The 23,447-nt window shown below is 37.1% G+C and overlaps 1 protein-coding gene across 2 annotated transcripts in view; it reads left to right on the forward strand.

The window, feature by feature from the left end:
* The window catches only part of LOC140328767 (cytochrome P450 3A9-like), a 45,686-nt gene that overhangs the window by 17,476 nt on the left and 4,763 nt on the right, over window positions 1–23,447 (forward strand). The window contains exons 1-8 of one of the 2 annotated variants that reach the window (XM_072408589.1): window positions 11,829–12,075; window positions 14,501–14,594; window positions 15,429–15,481; window positions 16,003–16,102; window positions 19,219–19,332; window positions 19,911–19,999; window positions 20,705–20,853; window positions 22,504–22,631. In XM_072408589.1, coding sequence (XP_072264690.1) covers window positions 12,005–12,075; window positions 14,501–14,594; window positions 15,429–15,481; window positions 16,003–16,102; window positions 19,219–19,332; window positions 19,911–19,999; window positions 20,705–20,853; window positions 22,504–22,631 — 798 coding nt within the window. In that variant the 5' untranslated portion in view covers window positions 11,829–12,004. Of the gene's footprint in view, window positions 1–11,828; window positions 12,076–14,500; window positions 14,595–15,428; window positions 15,482–16,002; window positions 16,103–19,218; window positions 19,333–19,910; window positions 20,000–20,704; window positions 20,854–22,503; window positions 22,632–23,447 lie in introns of those variants that run through there. The other variant, XM_072408590.1, reaches the window with a different exon arrangement.

Consider the following 23,447-nt stretch of genomic DNA (forward strand, 5'->3'; position numbering starts at 1 on the left):
TACCATACCAAAAGGAATGGTCTGTTTGATCCCAACATATGTACTACATAATAATCCAGAGTACTGGCCAGAACCTGAGGAGTTCCGGCCTGAAAGGTATCATACTTAAGAAATTTCCTTCTTAAAAAGAATCTTACAGTCTTATTTTCCTCCTTCAAATGAAATTTGATACTGTATAAACTATTACCTACAAGATTAGTTATCAAAAAGACTAATTCTATGGTTATTCCTTTGGATGACTACTAAAGAAGTTAAGTTTCAGCGACAGATTAGTCAAATATGTTAAACTTCAATACTGCAACTCGGTTGCAAGGATCTTGGTGAACGGCTGGACTTCCACCTATATGGGTGCACTTGCCAGCTGTGCCCATTATCATTACTAATATATCCAATACCATTGAAGCCCTTTATATCTGCATGAAGATTTTTTTGAAAGTATGTATGCAATACGTCTATGAGCTATATGAAAAAAATTCTCCAACTTGTGCCTATAGTTCGGCTGGGGTAAGATTATCCTACAAAAAAACTTACCAAACAAGATTATTTTTTACATATGGCTGGGTGGCAAAGGATTTGTGTACTTGAAAGTATACTTTTTTATACAATAATAGTTTAGCAATACAGTATAGTAAAGTATAGAATTATACCATTAACGTAAGGGCTGAAGAGAGACTGAAAGGGCTGTTTTTCAGTGTTTGTTTATTGCTGCCTGTGCAAGGCTTGTATGGGCTGTTTTTTTAAACAAAGGTAGACAAACGCTATAGACGTCAGTAGGATTGTTCTGTGCAGGCACTAGGCATGGGGGTTAGGGTTAAGCCCTAGGCAGATGGGTTAAGGTTAGGCACCACATAGTAAACAGTTAAGGTTAGACACCAAGAAATGGGGGTTAAGATAAGGAACCAAGCATGGAGGGGGGGTTAAGATTAGGCACTAGGAAAGAAGGACACATTTAGGCACTAAAAACCCGGTATTAGGAGGTAAAGTTAGGCAGCATTATGGGATTTCAGTTCTTGAGGTAGCAAAATCTGACAGGGTAGAAAATTTTTTTTAGGACAGTGGAACGCATCTCTTTATATCTCAGTTAGTACAGAACCATGGAGGGGTAGGGTGGGTTAGGTTAGTGTAATGGGAAGGGGGAGAAATAAGTTTACATTGATGGGAAGTGCACTGAACTACGATTTCTTCAATACCTGATGTGATCCAAGATTTTAGGTTTGTTCAATAAAAAAATCTATCACCTTCAAATAACTTAAAAAGATTACTGTAGCCCATAGTAAGAAACCAGACAATATTCAAAAATTTAGTTTTGGTGAAGGAGACATAAAAGCAGACATTGGTATGTGCAACATATTTCTAGCCTTTCCTTTTGTTTTTTTAAACTATCCATGTATTTAGGTGTGTTATATTTTTCTACAGGTTTAGCAAGGAGAACAGAGAAAATCACACTCCATACACTTTCCTGCCCTTTGGAGATGGACCCAGAAACTGCATTGGGAAGAGGTTTGCTATGCTAAGCATTAAAGTAGCAACGGCTGCCATCCTCCAGCACTTCACCTGTCGACCCTGTGCAGACACTCTGGTAAGCTACATCTTTACACTTGGTATAAAGATGATTTGCATATCAATATGATAGGAGGGGTAGATATTATACCCCTTTTGGATTTGAAAGTGAAAGGTTTTCTTTTCAATAGAATGGGTGAAGTCTAATACCCTTGTAAGGATGTTATTCATGAATGTGTTTTAGCTGGAAAATTTTCAATTTTCCAATCACATCCTTTGTAGAACCAGGTTTTTATTGCTAGCAAAGAGTGGAAACATCTCTCCATACAAAATATAAAAACAATATGAAAGGGGCACTAACCCTTCTAAAACCAATGCAATTACAGACAATTCCTATATTCTGTTTAGGAAGAACTAATACTCCAAAAATAAAACATTGTGACCAGGCAGGTTCCAGATGCCCAGGGGCATAACAGGATGCACTGGATTTCCTGGCATCATATGCAGAGCTATGCATGCACAGCACAGTGTTTTATATCAGAAGAAAACAGAGACCAGACAAGTAGGTATGTTTAGTGCAGAAAGGACATCCCTTGTCCAAATATGCAGTGAATACCGGATCACAAATTTTCAAAGAGGATCTTTAGCTCCATTTTAAAGTATGTTTACAGCTAAAACCATTTTCAGTTTTTGTGTAGCGTGGGGAAGGATTGAACCTTTTGTAAGGTTTTAAAGCCATTAGAAGGCCATTGGAACGTTTTTGTCACTTCTTGTCTATATCAAGAAAAAAAAGGGCAGAAAGTGATGGAAATCTCTCTAACACTAACAGTGTACCTAAACCTAATCACAAAATGTCATACACTGCAGCTTACCAGTTCTTAGGTGCTTAGTTTTCTATTTTCAGACTTTCATTCTTAATTGCCACTTAGCAACCTTGTCAGTGACACACTTTCTGTCCTAGGGCGACAACCCTAACTAACTGGGCATGATTTAACTCTCCAAGACAGGAGAGGATACATTTTCAACCGTGAACCTTGGTGAGTCAGCGAACCTGCAATGGATTTCTCAAAAGTAATTTGTCATTTGTAAGCAAAGGTTTTCAATCCTGGACCAGGTCTATTCCAGGTTTTTTTTTATCACCCAGGTTTACTGATGTAAGGTGTATGTAAGGTGAACTACAGAACACTGTTACTGAAAACACAGTGTTTATTTTACAGCAGGCATACTGGCCCACTTACGGCTGCCCCATTAATTCTCTATAGGTGGCTACACGTAGTGTGGCAATATGAAGCAGTAGCTGCACAGCAACCCAATCACCAGTCTGAACATAGCCCTATGCTTTAACCTCCCTAGCGGTTCATTTCTTTTCGGTTTTATATGTCTAAAAGCGGTACATTGTTTTTCATGAAAATTTATTTTACAGTATAATAGTATGAGTATAAAAAAAGTTTGAAACACAAAATCATGTAAAAATAATAAATTGAATAAATTAAAAAATGTACCGTATTTTTCGGACTATAAGACGCACTTTTTCTTCCCCAAAACTGGGGGGGAAAAGTGGGTGCGTAGAGTGATTAGAAGGGGATACATTGACACAGAGTGATTTTTTAGTATTTTGTTCAGAATCTTTTTTTTCTAGGTTTTTCTCCTTTAAAATTGGGTGCGTCTTATAGGCCGGAGCGTCTTATAGTCCGAAAAATACGGTATATATTGAAAATTTTTTTAAAATTTTTTTTAATTTTTTTTTTAAATACATATTTTACTCATACTAATATATATACTGTAAAATAAATGTTCTTGAAAACAATGCACTGCTTTTACACATATAAATCCAATGTATTGCATTCAATACAGTTATTTTGTATTGAATGCAATACAAATGGATTTTGAATTTCCTGCCCCGGCAACGTACACACGCACCGACGTCACCGGGAACTCGCCGGTGACTCATTGGATGCAGAAGCCGGCCGGAGGAAGAGAGAAGAAGACGGAAATTGCGGCGATGGACGACGCGGGACGCCAGCGGATCAGGTAAGGCTGTATTTACTATTACCTCCCATAGGATTACGCACCCCGAGTGTGACTCGGGGTTACCGATTTTAGCAACTTTTTTCTACCCCGAGTAACACTCGGGGTTACTGCTAGGGAGGTTAATCAACAGTTTCCCTCTCTAACACACACTGGTTATTATAAATCTGCATTCACATACTTTATATTTGTCATGCATTGTATGTTTTACATGCAAATTACATATAATATCATTAGCCCCTAAAAAAAGAATATAATATAGTGATTTTTCAGTATTTTCTGTTTTTCTACTGTGCACAGATCCCAATGGAGCTCAGCAATCAAGGCTTCATGCAGCCCAAGAAACCAATTATTTTACAAATGGTTTCCCGATCCTAAGACAAGAATGCCTGGGTAGAGAACGTATTCTCAAACTATATTTTTCATGTTGCTTTTCTTATGTTTGAAGTAAAAAACTCAGCCTAACTAAAAACTGTATTATGTAATATATATTCTGCAAAAAAGGTTTATAAAAATTATTTTATGACATTTATTTTTTCATCAGTACAGCCTATTTTTCCCAAAAGCCCATATTAATTTCAGTTCTCTTTTCCTGAAAGCACACAGTTTGATAATGTTCAGTTTGACAACATCTTAATATTGATTCATTTTGCTTCAAATAACATACTTTGTGTTTTAGGATGACATCATATGAATGCAGTGAATAATAATTGTAAGATTAGACTGCTATTCATATTCAGACTCCAATGACATCTTGCAAAAAATGGATAGAGGACAGCATGAGAAAGATATGATTTTTAGCTTTCTGTTCAGCTTGCAGAAAGTGACAAGGACATTGCATTTATAGCAAATTTACATGTCTAATACTAAGTTTTATTTGTCCTTTATCATGCTGATTTCTAAATAAAGGGCCAGACTTCATTTTAACCACATGGTAAGATCAGTGTTTTTATGATAAAAGCTGCAGTATGTTCATTCCTTTAGATTTGGATGAAGCTTAAAGCCCCGTACAGATGTCCGATGGATGTCAGAGGGTTGTCTCCCTTAGATGTACTAACAAATATTCAAGAGCCTGCGTCACTGGATACAAATTGTATACGTTTATCTTCATGATATACAGTTTTAGTAAATATAAAGGACATTGTACAGAAAATGTACCACCAAGACGTAATGTACAGAGAAAATGTATCATCAATAATTAAATCATATTACAAAGAAATGCCTGGAGTTTATCTCCATGCTGACTTTTTTAGAAAATCAGTAAGATTTATATGGCTTACAGCAGCTGTCGTTAACTTTCGGATCTCATAGACCACTAAATTCATAATTTTAAATCCAGCGGCCCCTAATATTACTTTTTTTAAAAAGATAAATACATTTGTATAATAATAATCTTCCTGATGGTGCCTGACAAGGACTGTGAAGGTTCTGTTTGATACACTTACGGTTAGGTGAAGTATTTCTATTGTTACTATTATCATTAGCTGCATTATCTTTGGTATTACTAAAGAAATGCAAAATATTTGTTTGCTTTTTCTCACTCATTATGGGTTTATTTCATTCGAATCTAAGACCAAACAAGAAATGATAGTTATCAAAGTCAAACTATTTGATGTCATTAAATATACCAGTTAAGGAAAATACACAGTTAAGGTCATACTTACCTAAAAGAGCATCATATGAGAATCAGTATTCACGGAGCGGGATGACTGTTGTAATGGCCGAAACAATACTGAAGCAAACGGCTCGGAAACGGTTGGCTCATAATACTTAAGACTACACTGACCTCACGCTGCGCCTTCCCTTGTTTTACAGTTTGTGAGATTAGTGCAATATAAAGGCAAAAATCATTCAGAATTCAAGAATTTATTACATTTTTTTTTGTTTTAATATTAATAAAACATAAAAATTGAAAATAATCCAAATTTTTCTGTGAACCACCAAAATTTTCTTGCGGACCACTTGTTGGCGACTGCTGGCTTACAGAAAACATTCAGTAACCATAGTACTTTTATAGAATTTTTTATATACACACTGAAAATTTACATTTTGTTATGCACTCATTTACTGTCATTCTTATTTCCATAACAAAATGATAATCACAGAATGTTTAAGTACACATATGAGGTATTTGATCATGCATTTCTTTTAAATATTTTATGAGTATATATAAAATACATTTTTTTTTCAATCCTTAAAACCACATTTATATAAAACAATACAGTGATTTTTGCATGACAAGGGCAGCTCGGAGCTTTGCCCCTTTCCCCCCTCACGCCCCTTTTTCCCCAACCTGCCAGCCCACCAGTCCCAAAAATACACCAAACACTTGACTGGACTTTAAATGGCTGGCAAGCAGCCAAATTATATATTAAACAAATAACCTTTAACTTTTTTTAGAATAAATAACAATAAATATTACCATAACTTTACAACTTTACATAGTCAATTTAAATATCAAACTAACACACAGTTACATATTTAACATAATCAACGTACATTAGCATAAAATAACCCCCTTTTTATTGACAAACAATTAATATAAACAAATTAAGGTAAACAAATTACCATAACCAATTAACCCCACAAATACTAGCTCCAATATAAAACCACAGTGTAAACAAGAATCCTCCTTTTTCCAAACCAACCAAGTGAATTAAACTTAAACCACAAGGCTGTAGGTCTGGGTAAGCTACAGTCCGCCTCCACCATAAATATCCATGATATCAAACCACTGCAACTGAACACATTAAAGGGGTACCCCACCAATGGGTTGCCCTTCCACCAATTACCACCCAGGACTCTTACTCTTCCAGACCTCAACCACTCACAACCCAGAAAAAACCCAACCCCTAAAAAACAGGGCGGGTGGCAGGAAATCTTTCTTTCTCACAAAAAATGTGCCTGACTTCCGACTGATCCTTCTATTAAAAACTTCAGAACTCCTCCCCCTTGCCTGAGACTACATTCCTACTATTCCTCTTCAAAATTTTCCACTCACGCTGTGAACCCTTCCCTCCCCCCCACGGGCCTGCCCTCACACCCTGTCATGTAGCCCCTGCACTGAGTTCTCTGCTCTGGGCCTCTCTATACATTCATATTCATAAATACATTTCCCATATTTGTCAATGCTCAACACATTTCACAGATATCTTCTCTGCTTTCTCAAGAGTAACACCTCAAAATGGGGACACGCAATCTCATCCATTTATTCTCAGGGAGAATTTTGATACTCTAATAATTTGTAGTGTGCTTCATACATTTCCAGCCTCAACCTTGTATATTCCAATCTTTTGCAGATTGTGCTCAAAATTAATTTACAATGAGTCCTGCTTTTTCAAAAGTTTTGGATGACCTCTCTGCCTGGCTTTAGCCCACCACTTGTTTTGCCTCAAAATTCTCCCTGCCTGTGGTCAACAACAAAAATTGACTGAGGGATTATCCAAGAATAATTGGATTTAGATAATAATATTTTAATATATACTAATTGAATAAGAAATAGGAAATTATTGCCTCAAAAGTCCCTAAGGTCTCCAAGAGTTGGAAAAAAACATTTATTGTTACCATATATTTTAAAATTATTTATGTTTTTTTGTATTTTTTTTTTTGGTGTATTTTGTGTATGTATTAAATAGCAAGGTTTTTGGTAAAGGTTTACATATGCTTTTTTGTCCTAGCCATAAAATTACAGTACAGGAAAACATTACCAAGTTTGTTAAGAACACTTTTTAGTGACCTGTTAAGACAATAAACACTTTGGTCAAAAGAAATGTAAGGAATTTTAAAGCGGAACTAAAGGCTAATAAGGCAGGTCATTATTGCAGATGGAGACAGGGGATGTCCCTTCTGCAATAACCCCTTCTACCTGCTTGATTGCTCCTGGAAAGCTGAGCTGTGCCATAAAAAAATAAACTCCTGCGCAGGCCATACTATTCCGACCAATCAAGATGGCTGAAGAGCATGCACATGAAAAGAAGAAGGAAGAAGATGGGAGTGCAGAAATGGAGACATATTCCTGCCCCCGTACAAAGCATTAGTCAGACCACATCTGGAATATGCAGTCCAGTTTTGGGTACCAGTTCACCAAAAGGACATTGTCGATTTGGAGGGAGTGCAGAGAAGGGCAACTAAATTAATAAAAGGAATGGAGGAGGTCAGCTATGAGGAGAGATTAGCTGAACTGGATCTATTCTCCCTTGAAAAGAGGCATTTAAGGGGGGATATGATCACCCTGTATAAATAAATAATTGTTGCATGTAGAGAATTCACTTTCTAATTATTCACTTTAAGGACATTACAAAGGAAAACTGGGAACTCTAGAGGAAAAGAAGTTTAATCTCCACATAAGGAAGGGATTCTTTGTAAAAATGTGGAATAGGTTCCCTTAGGAAGTAGTTTTAACATATTCTATAGATTGCTTTAAGAAAATGTTGGATGCTTTTTTAGAAGTACAGAATATAACTGGGTTTTAAATTTAAAGAAACATCTGTACTTTTTTGCCTTCCTCTGAATCAACTATGTATATTTGGTTTTATCTGGAATATGTTTATTTCCCTAGTAGTTGAACTTGATGGATTTTTTTAACCTGACTAACTATGTAACTATAGTATAGGAAGGAGAGTACAGGTTACTGGAACATTACCTGGTTCTGTATGACCCCTGGATTATTTTCAAACCCTTGGATGGTCCTGTCAGGTATGGGCACTGTATACTCAGGAAGGTTGCTCCCCGATCTCCCACTTGGTGAAGGATCGGGATTTCCTTCTATTTACGCTGGTACTACAATGTGAGTTGATGTGATCGCTGCTAGGAGAGGAGTTTATATAGGTAACCACACACAGACACTCACAGTCATGTAAAATTTGTATACTCCACCCTCACCCCATGGAAATAAATGGTGTATGTATCTAAATATATTTTTCAATATCAAACAACATCAATTTTCAATTCAAACAGTGCCCAAATGTAAAAACAAGGAAAACTGGCTATTTTGTAAAATAGGTGATTCTGATTGTACATGCATGCACTTGACCAAACTCTGAGCCTAGCACCTTGCTGGCATTGTAGTTGTTTGATCTCTTTTACATGTGTTGCACCTATGCTCCAAATGCATACTAAAAAAATGCAAGGTGTACATTACTATAATATGGCAGAATACCACAAAATATTCCATATATAAAGGAAGAACAGTAGGGTATTGAGTAAAGAGTAGTTGTAAAAAAAAAAACAAGAAGCCTATCTACTTCTGTCTTGATTGCCGCGACAATCAAGACTGAATGGGAGCACAAAGCCTCGACAGCAGGCATGCGCAGAAGGGGCAATTTCCTACATTAAAGGGAAAGAGATGCTGATCTTACACATGTGCAGTGAGATCAGCACTCTTTTTCCCCTTTACAGCTGGCTACATTTCCCAATCTCATGCCTATGCAGTGAGAGATCAGATGATGCACCCAGAAGATGGTGGCACCCGGAGCTTCCTCGACACCAGGACGAAGGGGAATTCCAGGACGACACAGGACCCGATGGAAGTCATCTCCAGCGCGATCAAGGGATCTGCTGAATTAAAGGTAAATTAGATTTTTTTTTAAATTTTAACTTTATTTCCACTTGAAGTGGGGAGCTCCTACTGCACACAATCAGCTGGCTCTGTAAAAAGCCCCCTGCTGGTGGCTAGAGGAAATTCATGGTAGTCCAGGTATTTGTGCCATCAGCCAGAAAAGATTTGATAAGACTGTAATATTTTAAAGTGTCACAAAATACATTTACGTCTTAATGATACATTAAAAAAAAAAGTCCAAACAAAATGTGATCAAGTCCAATAATACCCTTATATCCTTTACAGAGAACTGCATATCCTTTATGCATGTGGTTACAATTACTGTTCATAATGTCTTTGTAGTCACCTCATTGTGTTATAGAGAGCTGAGAGTACAGGTGTAATCACCCTCATCAATGATACACTATACAGGGAATATTGAGACTTGTCCTTCCTTATAGGCAGGAAAATGGCTTTGCAGAAACTGTGTTGGCCTTTAGTGTTCAGCCCCAAATAGTATAAACCTTCAGCAGCTTCTACACAGATAGACTGCATTACCATTACTGCATCGTTAAGGTAAGAATATATTAATGTGTGAGTGTGGCATTGTTTTCATTTTTAATGTGAGGATTGGAACTTTTTCTTCTTCCATCATGCCTTTCCTCCTAAGCCCTAGGACCTGTCCTATACAAACATGGTTGTGGTCAATCATTACATGCTAGCAAGACAAAATATCAAACAAATAAGTTCTAATGAATTGCAAACATTCTATGCTATGCGCTCCTCAATTGTAAGAAAAAAATACAAAGGCTACGCCATTTCTGATGTCATACTGAATGTGTCAGAGGACCTGCAGGAAGTTTACCTTGTAGAAGGCAAGAGGTTCAGTATTGCAGCCATACGACAAGCATGTGTGAACAGAGAGGCTTGAGCTCCTCTTGGTGCTTGGAAAATGCCTAGCTTCATTTGGCTACAGTGTGAAATCACTTGCTGAATGATACAGGCATTGGCATCATTGACTGGAAGCAACATTCCAATGAATTAAATCCAATAGAGTCCCACAGGGACATTATGTATCAGTGCACCTGATTCTGCCAAGTTGTGCCACAGACTATCCAGGAGCTCACTGATGTCCTGATCAAGAACTGAGATCTCAGAAAGTCTCCTTCAATGATTAATAGAGCTACCCATTTGTACTTTCTGGTTCCTATATTAAGGTATACCTGGGTGATATTTACTGTAGTTTACTTTTTTAGCTACTTCATGTCTTTATGTACTTGCTCAAAAGTCAGGTGCACATTTAGTGGATCAGCTTAACCATGGCTGAGTTGGGGAAGACTGCCTTAACCCCGTCATAGCCAATCCTCTTTAACCCCACAACCCCTCTTTTTTTAACTCTTAAATAATACACTGACGCCATCTTGTGGGTTACATTGGCCATAGCAGCCCCCTTTTATTAACAAAATAACATTTTACCCATATAATCAACACATTAACCAATTAAAGTGCAAACTAAATAAAAAAAACAAGTTCAGTAATCGGTCCTTGAATCCATCCCCTGCTTTATCCTTTAAAATGATACCTCTGCTACCATAACCAGGCCCCCAGTTGCTCACACACCGCCTCAGAGACAGATTGCGGGTATCCTCCTCACTTTTCTTGCCCCCACAACAACCTAGTGTCATGAGGAGCTCCCCTTACTAGGATCTCTGTATACTCTGCTGAGCTCCCACCTCGCCTCTAGTGCTGTATCCTTCTCTACTCCTAAAGTCTCATGTACCTACCCCCCACGCCTACTGCTATAACAACTCCCCCCTTCCCCTCAAAACAATTAAAAAAGGGAGGATGGGTAAGTTCCTCCAGCACTCTGGGCAAATTTCTGACTGGCCCCCTTCATGGGACCCTCCTTTATCCCTTAGCCCCTCAGCCCACCCACTTGCTGACCCTCTCCAAACTCCCCCTACATCCCCCAAACTTTTCTCTTTTTATTTTACCACCCCCCCATTTCAATCCCCCACTAGTCCTCCCCCTGGCCCTGTCATGGGTCCCTTCTGCACCAAGTCTCTTACTAGAGCTCCAGGGCCTACTTTCTGATGGTGAAATATGCCTGCTCGAAATAAATCAGCACAACCACTTGTAGCCTCCCCCAGGGGTGCATGTTACAGTGCAGGGTATCAGTGAGCACACTAAGGTGAGCTGGGATGTAGCATTTTGAAAATGTTTGAATTTAGGCAACAATAAATCAATTATTTTATATTATTTATATATTTTTTTATAATATTGCAATTTTTTGTATGACATTTATACACGAAGAGACACAACAAAACTTTTTTCATGTAGTGTTGAACAACCTGCAGTGGGAAAATACATATTATTGCAAATTTCCTTTGATTACATGTCCTCAGAACTCACTGACAGAGAACATGATTACATACACATGCTTGGAATTCACAGTTTGCTGCACAGGTCACAGATAGCCTGAATAATAATTGTCATGTTAGCATAGGGCTGGGCCTTTCATGGAGGTAATAACCTTCTCCTATAATACTCAGTAAACATTGAAACAAGTTGCATGAAGTATTTTTGTTCTGCTTGAAGAATAAATATCTATGTGACTGATAAAATGTATATAATCTATGCGTTTTGTAATTCTTTAAGGCTTTTTAAATTCTTTTTATTTTCCTTTTGTGTAAAACGCATGATCTCATACTGTTGTTGCACAATACATGGTGTTTATCACATCTTTGTACTGCCTTCTGTGTCCAGCCCACATTCATGTGAGTGCTCTGTGAGACACATAGGAAATTGCTAGGTTTGGTAGTAAGGGGCTGGAAAGTAGCTATACATTGCTTTATTAGGATATAGGAAACAGGTGGGGTTAAGAAGACATAGGAAGTAACACAACCGGCCATTCAGCACAGTGGAGGTCATAGAAGAATCATGAACCTAATTCCCAGCTTCTCTTCAGAGACCTGGATCCTTCTAGCTTTATTTTGGGTTCTCTTCCTAATGTGAGTATGGAATATATACCAATATGCTCTACATACACAGAACATGCAGGTATAACATTTGGATACATGTATACAAACACAACACACTTCCTACACCTGATTTATTAAAGATCTCCAAAGCTGGAGAGGATACATCTGTATCAGTGAAGCTGGGTGATCCAGCAAACCTGGAATAGATCTGATCCAGGATTCAAAACATTTTCAGCAAATAACTGAAGAAATCTGTTCCAGGTTAGCTGAATCACTCAGCTTCACTGATGAATATGTATCATCTCCACCCTTGGGGAGCTTTAATAAAGCAGGTCCAATGGTCTGTGTTTGTTTTCATTTTATAGCAGATTGCGTGCAAATGTTTCTATGATGTCATTCAATGAATTAAGTAACAAAGTTCAGAAAGTAAAAGTGACCTCTGACTTAACCTGTCATGCAGGTTTCCTTTAAATCATAATACATTTATTCAATTATTAATTAGTATTTATATAATGCTGACATTATTATGCAGCACTTCACACAGTCCATAATTTTGTCATTTGTTAACCCTTAGAGGGGGCTCACAATCTAATGTCCCTACCAAAGTCATATGTAATTACCACAGTCAGGGTCAATTTGGGGGGAAGCCAATTAACCTAATCGCATGTTTTTGGAATGCGAGATGAAATCAGAGTAACTGAGGGAAACTCATGCAAACACAGGGAGAACCTGCAAACTGGGACCTAGTGCAATAACCAGAATGATAACCTCTGAGCCACTGTGCTGCCCATTGTAATGTAATGAAAGCATTAGAGATGTTAGCAGAACTAAACCTGAACAAAAAAGAGACAGGGACAGGGTATATTTCTTCAATAAAACAAACTTACCTGCCTGTTCACAATCTTATTACATGCTTGCGCAGATCAGTGTACAATCCCGGCATACCTGACTGCTGGGAATGAATGAACCCCTGTGCATGTGGAAGATTCTGAACCCGGAAAGGGTACTGGTTGAATATGTTGGTGCAGGCAATGGAGTAGGGAGAGGTTATTATTAAATTATTAATATTAAACAGGATTTATATAGCACCAACATATTACGCAGCGCTGTACAATAAATAGAAGTGAGATTAATTGAGAACAAGCTGGTATGTTTATTTTGTTGCCGAATAAATATAAAGAACTTGCCTGCATTTTTTTTATTGTTGGTTTTAGTTCCACTTTAAAGGAGTACTTTATACCAAAATGTAGGGAAACTTTGAGCTGTAGATATGAGGTGACTGACATTGCTTGTGCAAACCATAAGGGAAGTTCAGAAAATTCCCACCTTGCGTCAAGACAGAAATGTCACCATCAGAATGAATCAGGATTGCAGAAATATCACTGACAATGCAAGAAATGAGAAAATAAAAAAGGAATAAAAGAGATGTTTTCACAATCACCATACAAAAATCTGGAATCTATTGATAAACTAGACTGAAAAAGCAAAGTAACAAAACATACCAATTATAAAAATATGATAAATAAATAAAATGTATTTTAAAGCTGCGTACACACGTCAGATTTTTATCGCCTGATAATCGGCATCGGGCGAAAATCTGGCGTGTGTACAGTCGGCGTCGTCCATCGTCCGAACGACCGTCCTGGCGGATCCACGGACGATGAACGACGAGCGATCCTAATGAAAGGGAAGGGGGAGAGCGCGCAGCAGGGTGCTGCTCCGTCGCTCTCCCCCTCCCCTCTCCATAGAGCAGAATGTATGTACAGCACCGTTTATGCATCATGTAGTCCTTTGTCGTTGGAAAGGATCGTGAAAGATCCTTTCCAATGACAAAAATTGCACGTGTGTACACAGCTTAAATGACATGAAAACACCATTGTTTATTTTTCCTAAAACAATATTAAATTCTAGCCTGCATCCCCATCCCTCCGGAAGAAAAAAATCATGTATCTCAAAAAATGACATAAGATTGAGTCACAAAATGAGTGATTAAGGAGGTCCAAAGGTTAGACTAATGTTTATGTCAGGGTGGTAGAAACAAAGCCTTTACAAAAAAACTACTTCCTGATATATAATACTTGCTTTATGATGTAAAGTACATTCACAATAACCATATAAAGTGCTGCTGATGTATGTGGAAGTTTAAGGTGGCAGAATCCCAAGCATGATACATCTCCCATTATAAGAGGTGCAGTTCTTGGTGAACCTCAAATAAGATATTAAAAACACTAAGGTAAAAAGCCTAATGACTGGTAAAGTGTAACACATTACATTTACTTTAGAGGTTTAGTTACTCTTTAATTTACAACAAAGCTATGCAAATGTATGCTAGATGTTTGCTTTTGGGAAGAGTAGTAAACACCAGCACTATAGTGTCAACAATAAATTAGACATTTTGTATTATGATTTGAGAACAATTTATTTGTAATCTTGTATATTTTTTATTTCTGCCTAGTTATGGTGTATGGCCATATGGAATATTTAAGAAGCTGGGAGTTCCTGGCCCTTTTCCAGTTCCATTTATTGGTACATTTCTGGGATATAGAAAGGTAAGTATATGATATTATCACTGACCAGAGGTTAAGTTGTGTCTGCCTGATATTTAGCTAAGTTTACTTGTATGTTTGTTTAAAAAAATGCAAGGGCCCGTTCACACTAGCAGTGGGGTTTTGGTGAGTTTATGGCTTCCTCACGCCAGGGAACTCTGCTGCTTGGGGGGATGTTACATGCAGCATCTCCCAATGGCAACCCCTATAGAGAACCTGAGTGGCTTGCAAGGTGCTATCTGCAGGGAGCTGTGACAAATTGTGCATTGAAGAGTCTGTCTTAAACCTGATAATGATATTATTAAGTATCCATTGATGTGTATGTTTATAGTGCAGCATTTTTAGACACTGACTATACATAATTGTGTATATAGGGGTCAGGGTACCAAATGTATCCGTATAAAAAATCCCCTTAAATCCCAATTTCTGTCATGGGTTTTTATTGTAATATGTCTTATTTGGGAAGAATTCCCTTTAGTTCTTGGTAGGACTGGAAAAAGTAATGAAGACAAAACCAAAACCTGTCTTTACTAGAATGAGAATAAGTTTTAGGTTCTGTAATGTTTTTATTGCTGTTTGTGGCTTCCTGCCCTAATCACAACTTCACCATTCATTTTAGTAATTGGTGTAGGAATAAGAGAATAATTATTACTCTATATTTGTCTGTGTGTGATAAATAATTGCTTTTTAAAATATTGTTGGAAAACTGGATGCTTCAAAGTTTGGATACTGAAACATGTCAGTATTTTTGATGACATACAATTTTATTATATGTGATATACTATTATTCATATATTTATTTGTATTTGTGTACTTATATATTTCATTATTTTGCAGGGAGTAGTACAGTATGATATGGAATGCTTTAAAAAATATGGAAATATATGGGGGTGAGTGCAAAGCTCCAGAATTGACATTTTTAATTAAATCATGTTCTAGTTTAACCTCTCATTTTAAAAATATATTCTGTATTCATGTTAAACATTTCAAATGGTCACTAGACATGAGCAACAGGCACATATTTGGCTGTTGTTGTAGAAGACCCTGGAAATCCCAAAATCTGGGGCATTCTATTTGGCAAATTTTTTATGTGGTCAAAAGTTTGGCCACATACTTTCAAACATGCCATGTTTCACTGTTCAAGAAAGCTGACAAAGATTGTGATAGCACGGTGTGGGAGGAGGGTCAGAGGGTCTTGACCACAGGAGCTGGCTGAAACTTGCATACTAGAGAACCAGTGCTTCTAAGGCACATCTAAGGTGTTTGACTTTTTATATAAAGTATCCAGGTTCCTTCTGTACATGGCTTATGACAGGGTCTCTTTATTTTGAAAATTTGCAGCCCAAACACTTGTGTATCTTTTTGCTGCTAAACAGTTCATGAATAATTTCTGTTGTATATTGTGTTGCAGACTGTATGATGGAAGACAACCAGTACTTGCAATTCTAGACCCTGTTGTGATAAAAACCATTTTGGTAAAAGAATGTTACACAAATTTCACAAACAGCCGGGTAAGTAAATTATTTACGTTTCTACCAAACACTGACAGTGGTACTATATATTATATAGTATGTATACTAATATATGGGAAAACTGTATTAAAAGTTGCATAATGACAACAGGTAGCTTTATGCAGATAAACAAAATAAAATTATTTTGTTTTTTTTTTAAAGACAATAGTGTCTGTATGGTAATGGTACATGGCTGTCCGTACTTCCAGGTTTAGCCAAGAGCATCGGTTCCTCTATCAGTAAGGCTGTGGCTGATTGGCTTGGGCACCTAAAAGCATAACAGGACATCGCTAATCATTTGAGCAGCACAACGCTTTGTTCCCTGGTTTTGTTAGCTGTACCCATGTACTATGTCCCCAGTGATCCCATGTGGTCCTATATAACTTTTTGCTGCTTCTTGAGTTACTAACTTCTGGCTTTTACTTTGTTCCTGAGTCTGAAATTGTCTATCATACTGATACCTTATTTTATAGCTTTCTGCTCTCTGGTGTTGCAATTTGGGATATTGTTGCATGAAAGTCCACCACCCAGGACACACACAGGTTACTCTGGTGAACTCAGTGGCTCTTAGCCTCTGCCAAATGTTGCTCAAGCTACAGTGCACACCACCCACAAGATAGCTATGTCCATTGGATTCCAACCCTGGTCCGTGACATAAAGGTTGCTAGAATGACAAAAATATGTTGTCAGATCACCTGTCCGTTTCTGCAATAAAGACCTGTCTGATTGCTCATTTTCAAAGTGAAACTATAGTCCTGTTTTAAGTGTAGGATTTAATATAAAATTCACGTTAGGGAGGAGTTATACATAGTAACTGTCTAGGACTGGGGTCTAAAAGCCTCTGGATTTGGTCAGGAGATCAGATTTTTTGTTTTGGATGTATGTGCATGTTAATCTATTATCTTTATTTTTATTTGTCTCCAAAATAAACTATAAAAGAGAAGTAGAGGTTGTTGATTTACATTTCAATGCATTTAAAGAACATCACATAATTACCATTTGGATCACATATATTACAGTATGTGTAAAAATATGATAATATACTTAAAGTATCCTTAAATATTGTATTAAATGTTTTGAAACCATAAGAAGATGGCAAACTGATTATTACTGACTTCATGAGAGAATATGTCGAAATTAACAATTTATTCAAAAGTTAAAAAGTTAGGTCAATGTGGGTTAAACATGGCTAATCTTTAATTTAAATATCTATATCCATTAAAGACTTTGTAAAAATTATTACATGCTTTCTTGACAGTGCGAGAATTCAAATCTTTGTAATTTTCCTCACTTGAAGACTGAGTGACAATAATGACTAGGACAAATAGAGGGTGTAAAATTCTAGAATTACCAGTCTCTGAAGAAGAATCAACAGTTCTGGTTATTATTTACAATTCAGCTACTGTTCTTTCTAGATTAAGGGAGTTTTGGAGTGTCTGGTCTGTGCATGAAGCTCTGTACACATACTAGATTTTTATTGCCAGAAACGTTCCTTCATGATTATCGCAGACAAAAATCTAGTTTGAGTGGGAACTCCCAACATCATTCAATAGGTCACCATGTTGGGATCACTAATGAAATTGTAGCTGGACAGCCCCCACTACTATTTCATCACTCTACTTCATAGAACAGAATAAAGAGCCAAGCAGCCTGTCTGTACTGAAGATCATTTCAGGCAAAATAATTGATAGTTTGTACTTAAAGGGGAGCTTTCATTAACCTCCCCAGCGGTACATTTCTCTCCGGTTTTATATGTCTAAAAGCGGTACGTTGTTTTTCATGAATTTATTTTACAGTGTAATATAATAGTATGAGTATAATAAAGTTTGAAACACAAAATCATGTAAAAATGATAAATTAAAAAAAAAATTATACTCATACTATTATATATATATATATATATATATACTGTAAAATAAATGTTCTTGAAAACAATGTACTGCTTTTACACATATAAATTCAATGTATTGCATTCAATACAGTTATTTTGTATTGAATGCAATACAAATGATTTCCAACATCCCCGGGAACTCCTCATCGGGTGAAGATGCCAGAATAGAGGTGATGGACAACGCGGGATGCCGGTGGAGCAGGTAAGCGCTGTATTTACTATTACTTCCCATAGGTTTACCTACCCCGAGTGTGACTTGGGGTTACCGCTTTCAACAACTTTTTTCTACCCTGGGTCGCATTTGGGGTTACCCCTGGGGAGGTTAAAAAAAATCACTTACCTTTTCATATTGAAAAGCTCACTTACCACACTTAGTGAATTCCATGAAGTCTTCATTTCTATCTTTTTCTGTGACTCCATGTTAGGTCCCTAGCAAGCATCTTCTTTCTTCCAGGTTCTTAAAGATGTTGCCTGATCTCACACTGTACATGTGTGAGATTGGGTAACCTGTCTTCTTATAGGCCCTCCAAATGTAAACAAAGGAGTACAATTTTTACTCTGTACATGAATGAGATATTGTGCTTGTTTTTTTACATTTGAGGAATACCCCTGATTACGCAGTGCTTGATCTCGTTCACTAGGATCAGCCTGGAGCCTTTTGGGATATTTAATGTAAGTATCCCAGGAGGCTATAGGTTTCCCTTTTAGACTTTACTGGAAATTAAAAAAAAGTAATTGAATCCATTTTTCAATTGATTACTGTCCTCACTTACATTGTAACTGACCAGGTTCAACTTATATGCCCCATTGCTATATGGATTCACAGTGGCAAATGTTGAGCGAGAATATTAAAGTAAAAGATTTATCTATCCACAGTATTTTTTAGAATGGACACCTTTACCCTGTTCATGTGGAGGATGACTCATACTAGCTTATGCAATGTCTACACTAGCTTATGAAATGTCTACAGTATTTTTCAAATGCTTAGGAACTGCTTTATTTCCTTCATCTCAAATCATGATATGTTATTGCCAGCAACATTATTGATTTTTATTGAAAGTTGTTGACGGATCCTATGTTCAATCGGGCATAATCATAGTTACATGTAATACACTTTTCTATGTATACATGTCAGTATGTAAGTTTACAACATTGCTTTTAAACTATATTTCTTTTTTTTATAAAACTGAAGTCAATAGTTGAGGACTATTTTTCTGTCATGCAGAATTTTGGCCTTAATGGACCATTTGAATCAGCTCTTACAATTGCTGAGGATGACCAGTGGAAAAGGATTCGCACAGTGCTCTCACCCACATTTACCAGTGGGAAACTGAAGGAGGTAAACATTATATTACTCAAATTTTCTGTGTATCTCTTATACTGTTTTTGTGGACTTTTTTAACAAAGAATACATTATACCATTTGATACAGATTTTCAATTACTTTTGCATTTGTGCCTTAACCCCCCTAGCGTTCTAATTCTGTCATTTTTTGATGCAAAAAGTGATCCTATTTTTTTTGCCTGGCATCACCCTCTGGATTTACTATTGGTGATCGCATCTGCAGTTAGATGCAATGCACCAAGCAGAAATCCTGCATGGTGCATCGCATCTAACTGCAGATGCGTGCATTCGGGTGGTGGGGACCCGAGCGGTATTTAAAAGCAGATTACTCCGTAATCTGCTTTTAAATTTCCCGCCCGGCCACGCCCCCCGACGGAGAAGCGCCGCGCCATCACAGCGGGATCGTGAGATCGCCGCTGGAGCGCGGGGATAAGGTAAGAGGGACCCTCAAAGGTACCCCGAGTGTGACTCAGGATTACCGCTTTTTGCAATTTTTTCCACCCCAAGTCACACTCGGGAATACCGCTAGGGGGGTTAAAGTTGATTTTTCTAAGCTAAAATATCTCCCCTTTAGATGTTCCAGATTATGAAGGATTATTCTAACACACTGGTCAAGAATATACAAGTTTATGTTGCCAAAGATGAGCCTTGTCCAATGAAGGAGTGAGTATATTCATTTGAAAGTAAAATATAAAGCTGAATTTAAGGCATCACATGTGCTTACAGTGTACCTCAACAGTATGCTGGTGCTCCTTGGTTGTCCAAATAGCAGGTTGAGATGTGTGTGCCAACTTGGGATTTTGACAACCTGCTGAATTGGAGGTCAAGGCTGTTCTGTCTACAAGAAGTGTCTAAATCAGAAAGCTAGTTGCAGAGCTAGCAAATCTAATAGCAGGGAAAACACTGTGTGTATATACACTTGTATATATATGTACAGGTAGTCCTCGGGTTAAGGACATCTGACATACGGACATCCTCTAGATTTGAATGGGGCTTACCTGCTTGTTCTGTGCAGGACAGAGGCTTGACAGGGGTTAGGGGGGGCTAGTTTGCGTGACTTGCAGAATAAATCTTTTGCTGAGACTGAGCTCATTTTGCAGCCTCTTGTAACTCTTTAATGACCAAGACAAACTCTTCAGTTGTTTCTTTTTGCATATCACAGCACAGCTTGCTCCAGAATTTAATGAATGTCCAGGCTCCATAAAGTTGTATTTTTTGAGGATTTTATACAGTAACTGACATCATGCTGCCTAATAATATTTTAAGACAAACATCTGTCCTAATTGCATTTATTAAAAAAATATAATATAATATATGTGAATGACGCGTAATGTATAACATACTTACTTTCCCATTTTCCTTTTCTAGTGTTTTGGGAGCTTATAGTATGGATGTTATCACCAGCAGCTCCTTCAGTGTGCACGTTGATTCTTTAAACAATCCTAACGACCCTTTTGTTACTAAGACCAAGAAACTTCTAAAGCTAGGATTATTCAGTCCATTGCTTCTATTTGTAGGTAAAGTTATTATTTTTTTTAATGCCCATTACAATAAAGAGGTCCAGATAGAAAGATACACAGTTGTATACACATACATTTATGGCATCTCTGTTTATTTCCTGGTGTACATTTTTATTTCTTGGTTTGAGAAGATTACATTTCTTTTTCTTGGTTTAGTTGCATAGCTCACTGTGTAGGCTGAAGAAGGAGGGTGGTGAAAGATGCAAAAGTGACCCAAAAATTAGTGATGTCAACGGCTATGCAATTCAGTTCAGGTCATTCTTTTAGTTGTTTGCTTGAAGTTTACATTTCAGTTGACTGCAACATATCTCTGACAATTTCTTTGTATTCCAATGTTAAGCTACGTATGCAGCCCTGGGTGCCACTCACTCACCCCCCCCCCCCCACTCTCTATTGAACTGAAGGGTGCTGTGTGTACAGCACCCTTATAGTCATCTGCTGTTGGGAACATTGATTCCAGTGACAATCCTCTAAATTTCATCAGACGTCCGAACAGGACTTTAATTAAAAATGATTGCGTTCAATTTTACTATAATGCTTTTGTTTACTCCTTTTGTGTAAATAAACTTTCAAGAAATCATTTTTACAAAACATCGGAAATGCATAGGGAAAGTTGTTTTCTTGGTTTGACTTCACTAAACAAAACAAATATGGTCATGCCATATGATCAGATTTGTGGAGTGGCCTGTGTAAAACCACAGAATAGTTTCATTGTCTTTGAAGCAACCTTTACTGTCAGAAATGTGGTTTGTGGCTCACTGTGCAAAGATTATTCACATTAGGTGCATTGTTTACACTTTTCCTTCAAAGTGTTGTCATGTAAATGGCTAAGGCTTTTGGCTGTACTCTGAATTTTCTGATGACCTGACCTAGATTCAGGTTAATGAAGTCAAGTGATTAACATACCAGCCAGACAGTTAGCATTTTTTATGTTATATATTAAGAGGCATATTCCAAACTAAAACTATTTAACACTTTTCCAGGCCTGCTAGCCTAAATACTACGGTACATCTGGTTCTTACCATGAATAGGAAGATAATTCAGGCATAGACTGGGTGCCCCAGAGAACCCATCCATCCCTTTTCCACAACTTAATAGAAATTCTAACCTGATCTTCTCCTGAATCCTTTAAACCAATAAAAGAACAAAAAAGTGACACCCTATCAAAAAGTTATACATTCTTAGCTAAATAACATGCAATTGCTATTCACAGCACTACAAATAACACCTTGTAACTCATCAATGATAATTAGCTGTTAGAATGTAAATCAATCATTTACACTGTCTGAAATGCAGTTTACACATATGGTATAAAAATGCTTTTTTTAGAACATGTTAAGAGGAAGTAAATAAACAATCAATGGACTTAATGAGTTTAGGCTTCTTGAATTAGTTCCTTTATTAATTAAAGCTGATTGCACAAACACATAGAAAAATCTAAATTTACACTTGGCAATAATGTGTACTCCATGATTATATTACATTACCATTTGAGTGTTCATTCTTTACACAATGTCCCTAATTTGCTCTATATGCCTTTATGTTTATTCGGTTATTTATACACACACATGTATATGCTCAAAAACTGTAGAAAGAAAATATGTTGCACCAAAAATTCCAGGATTGACCTGACTATTTTGCTTTCAGTTCTTTTTCCATTCCTTCGTCCTATACTGGAGGCACTGAATGTCAGCTTTTTTCCAAAAGAATTTCTGAATTTCTACATGAATGCTGTAACTAGTTTCAAGGAGAAGCGTCAGAAAGAAGACCACTCAGTAAGTCCTCCCTACCAAAGCATAAGGTTTTTGCTAGAATGATCACTGTTAAAAATGGCCACAAACAAATCTATTTGTGTAAATATATAATGTGTAAGGGTAAATAAACCTAAATACAAACAATTATGTGAAAATGTAACTACACCCCTGGAAATTGTTGACTTTTTAAAATTTTCCACCAAATTCATATTCAAAGAATGAAATAAAGGTGACATAAGTGAAAAAAATAATAATGGATGTAATGATGTATTGCTGAGAAGTAAACATACCTTTTACTCTCAGAAACTGGTATTGCTTCCTTTAGCAGAAATAACCCCTTGCAGGTGTTACATGGCTGCCCCCTGGTCTCAGAAACTGATAAAGTGAAATTTTTGAAAACTCCTCTATGCAAAATTGCCTTAGTTACAATATATTTGTGAGTTTCATTTGATGAATCATCTGCTTTAAATCTCCCTGTAACTTTTCAGTGACATTTATATCCAGGAATTGAAAAAGCCAGTGCTAAAACATTTTTTTAAGAAATATCAATTTTGGTTCAATGTACAGACTAAAATGTTGTTTATGCTCCTGGGTGTTGTACATAGCTAGGCACAGGGGTGTGATCACAGGCAATTTTTTTTGTAAGCACTTGTAAAGGTTTGCAGGCATTTTTAAGGTCAAAAGCATACATAAAAAAAATCCAATAAAGATAAACAACATGAGATGTTCCTACCTCCCTCCCTTCCTCAATATTACAACCAGACCCTTCACACAGGGGTACATCATACCCATTCCTACTGTTGTAGGAACATGGGGCTTGGTATAGACCAGGGGTGT

Source organism: Pyxicephalus adspersus, chromosome 4 (assembly GCF_032062135.1).
Source record: "Pyxicephalus adspersus chromosome 4, UCB_Pads_2.0, whole genome shotgun sequence".
Lineage (NCBI taxonomy): Eukaryota > Metazoa > Chordata > Amphibia > Anura > Pyxicephalidae > Pyxicephalus > Pyxicephalus adspersus.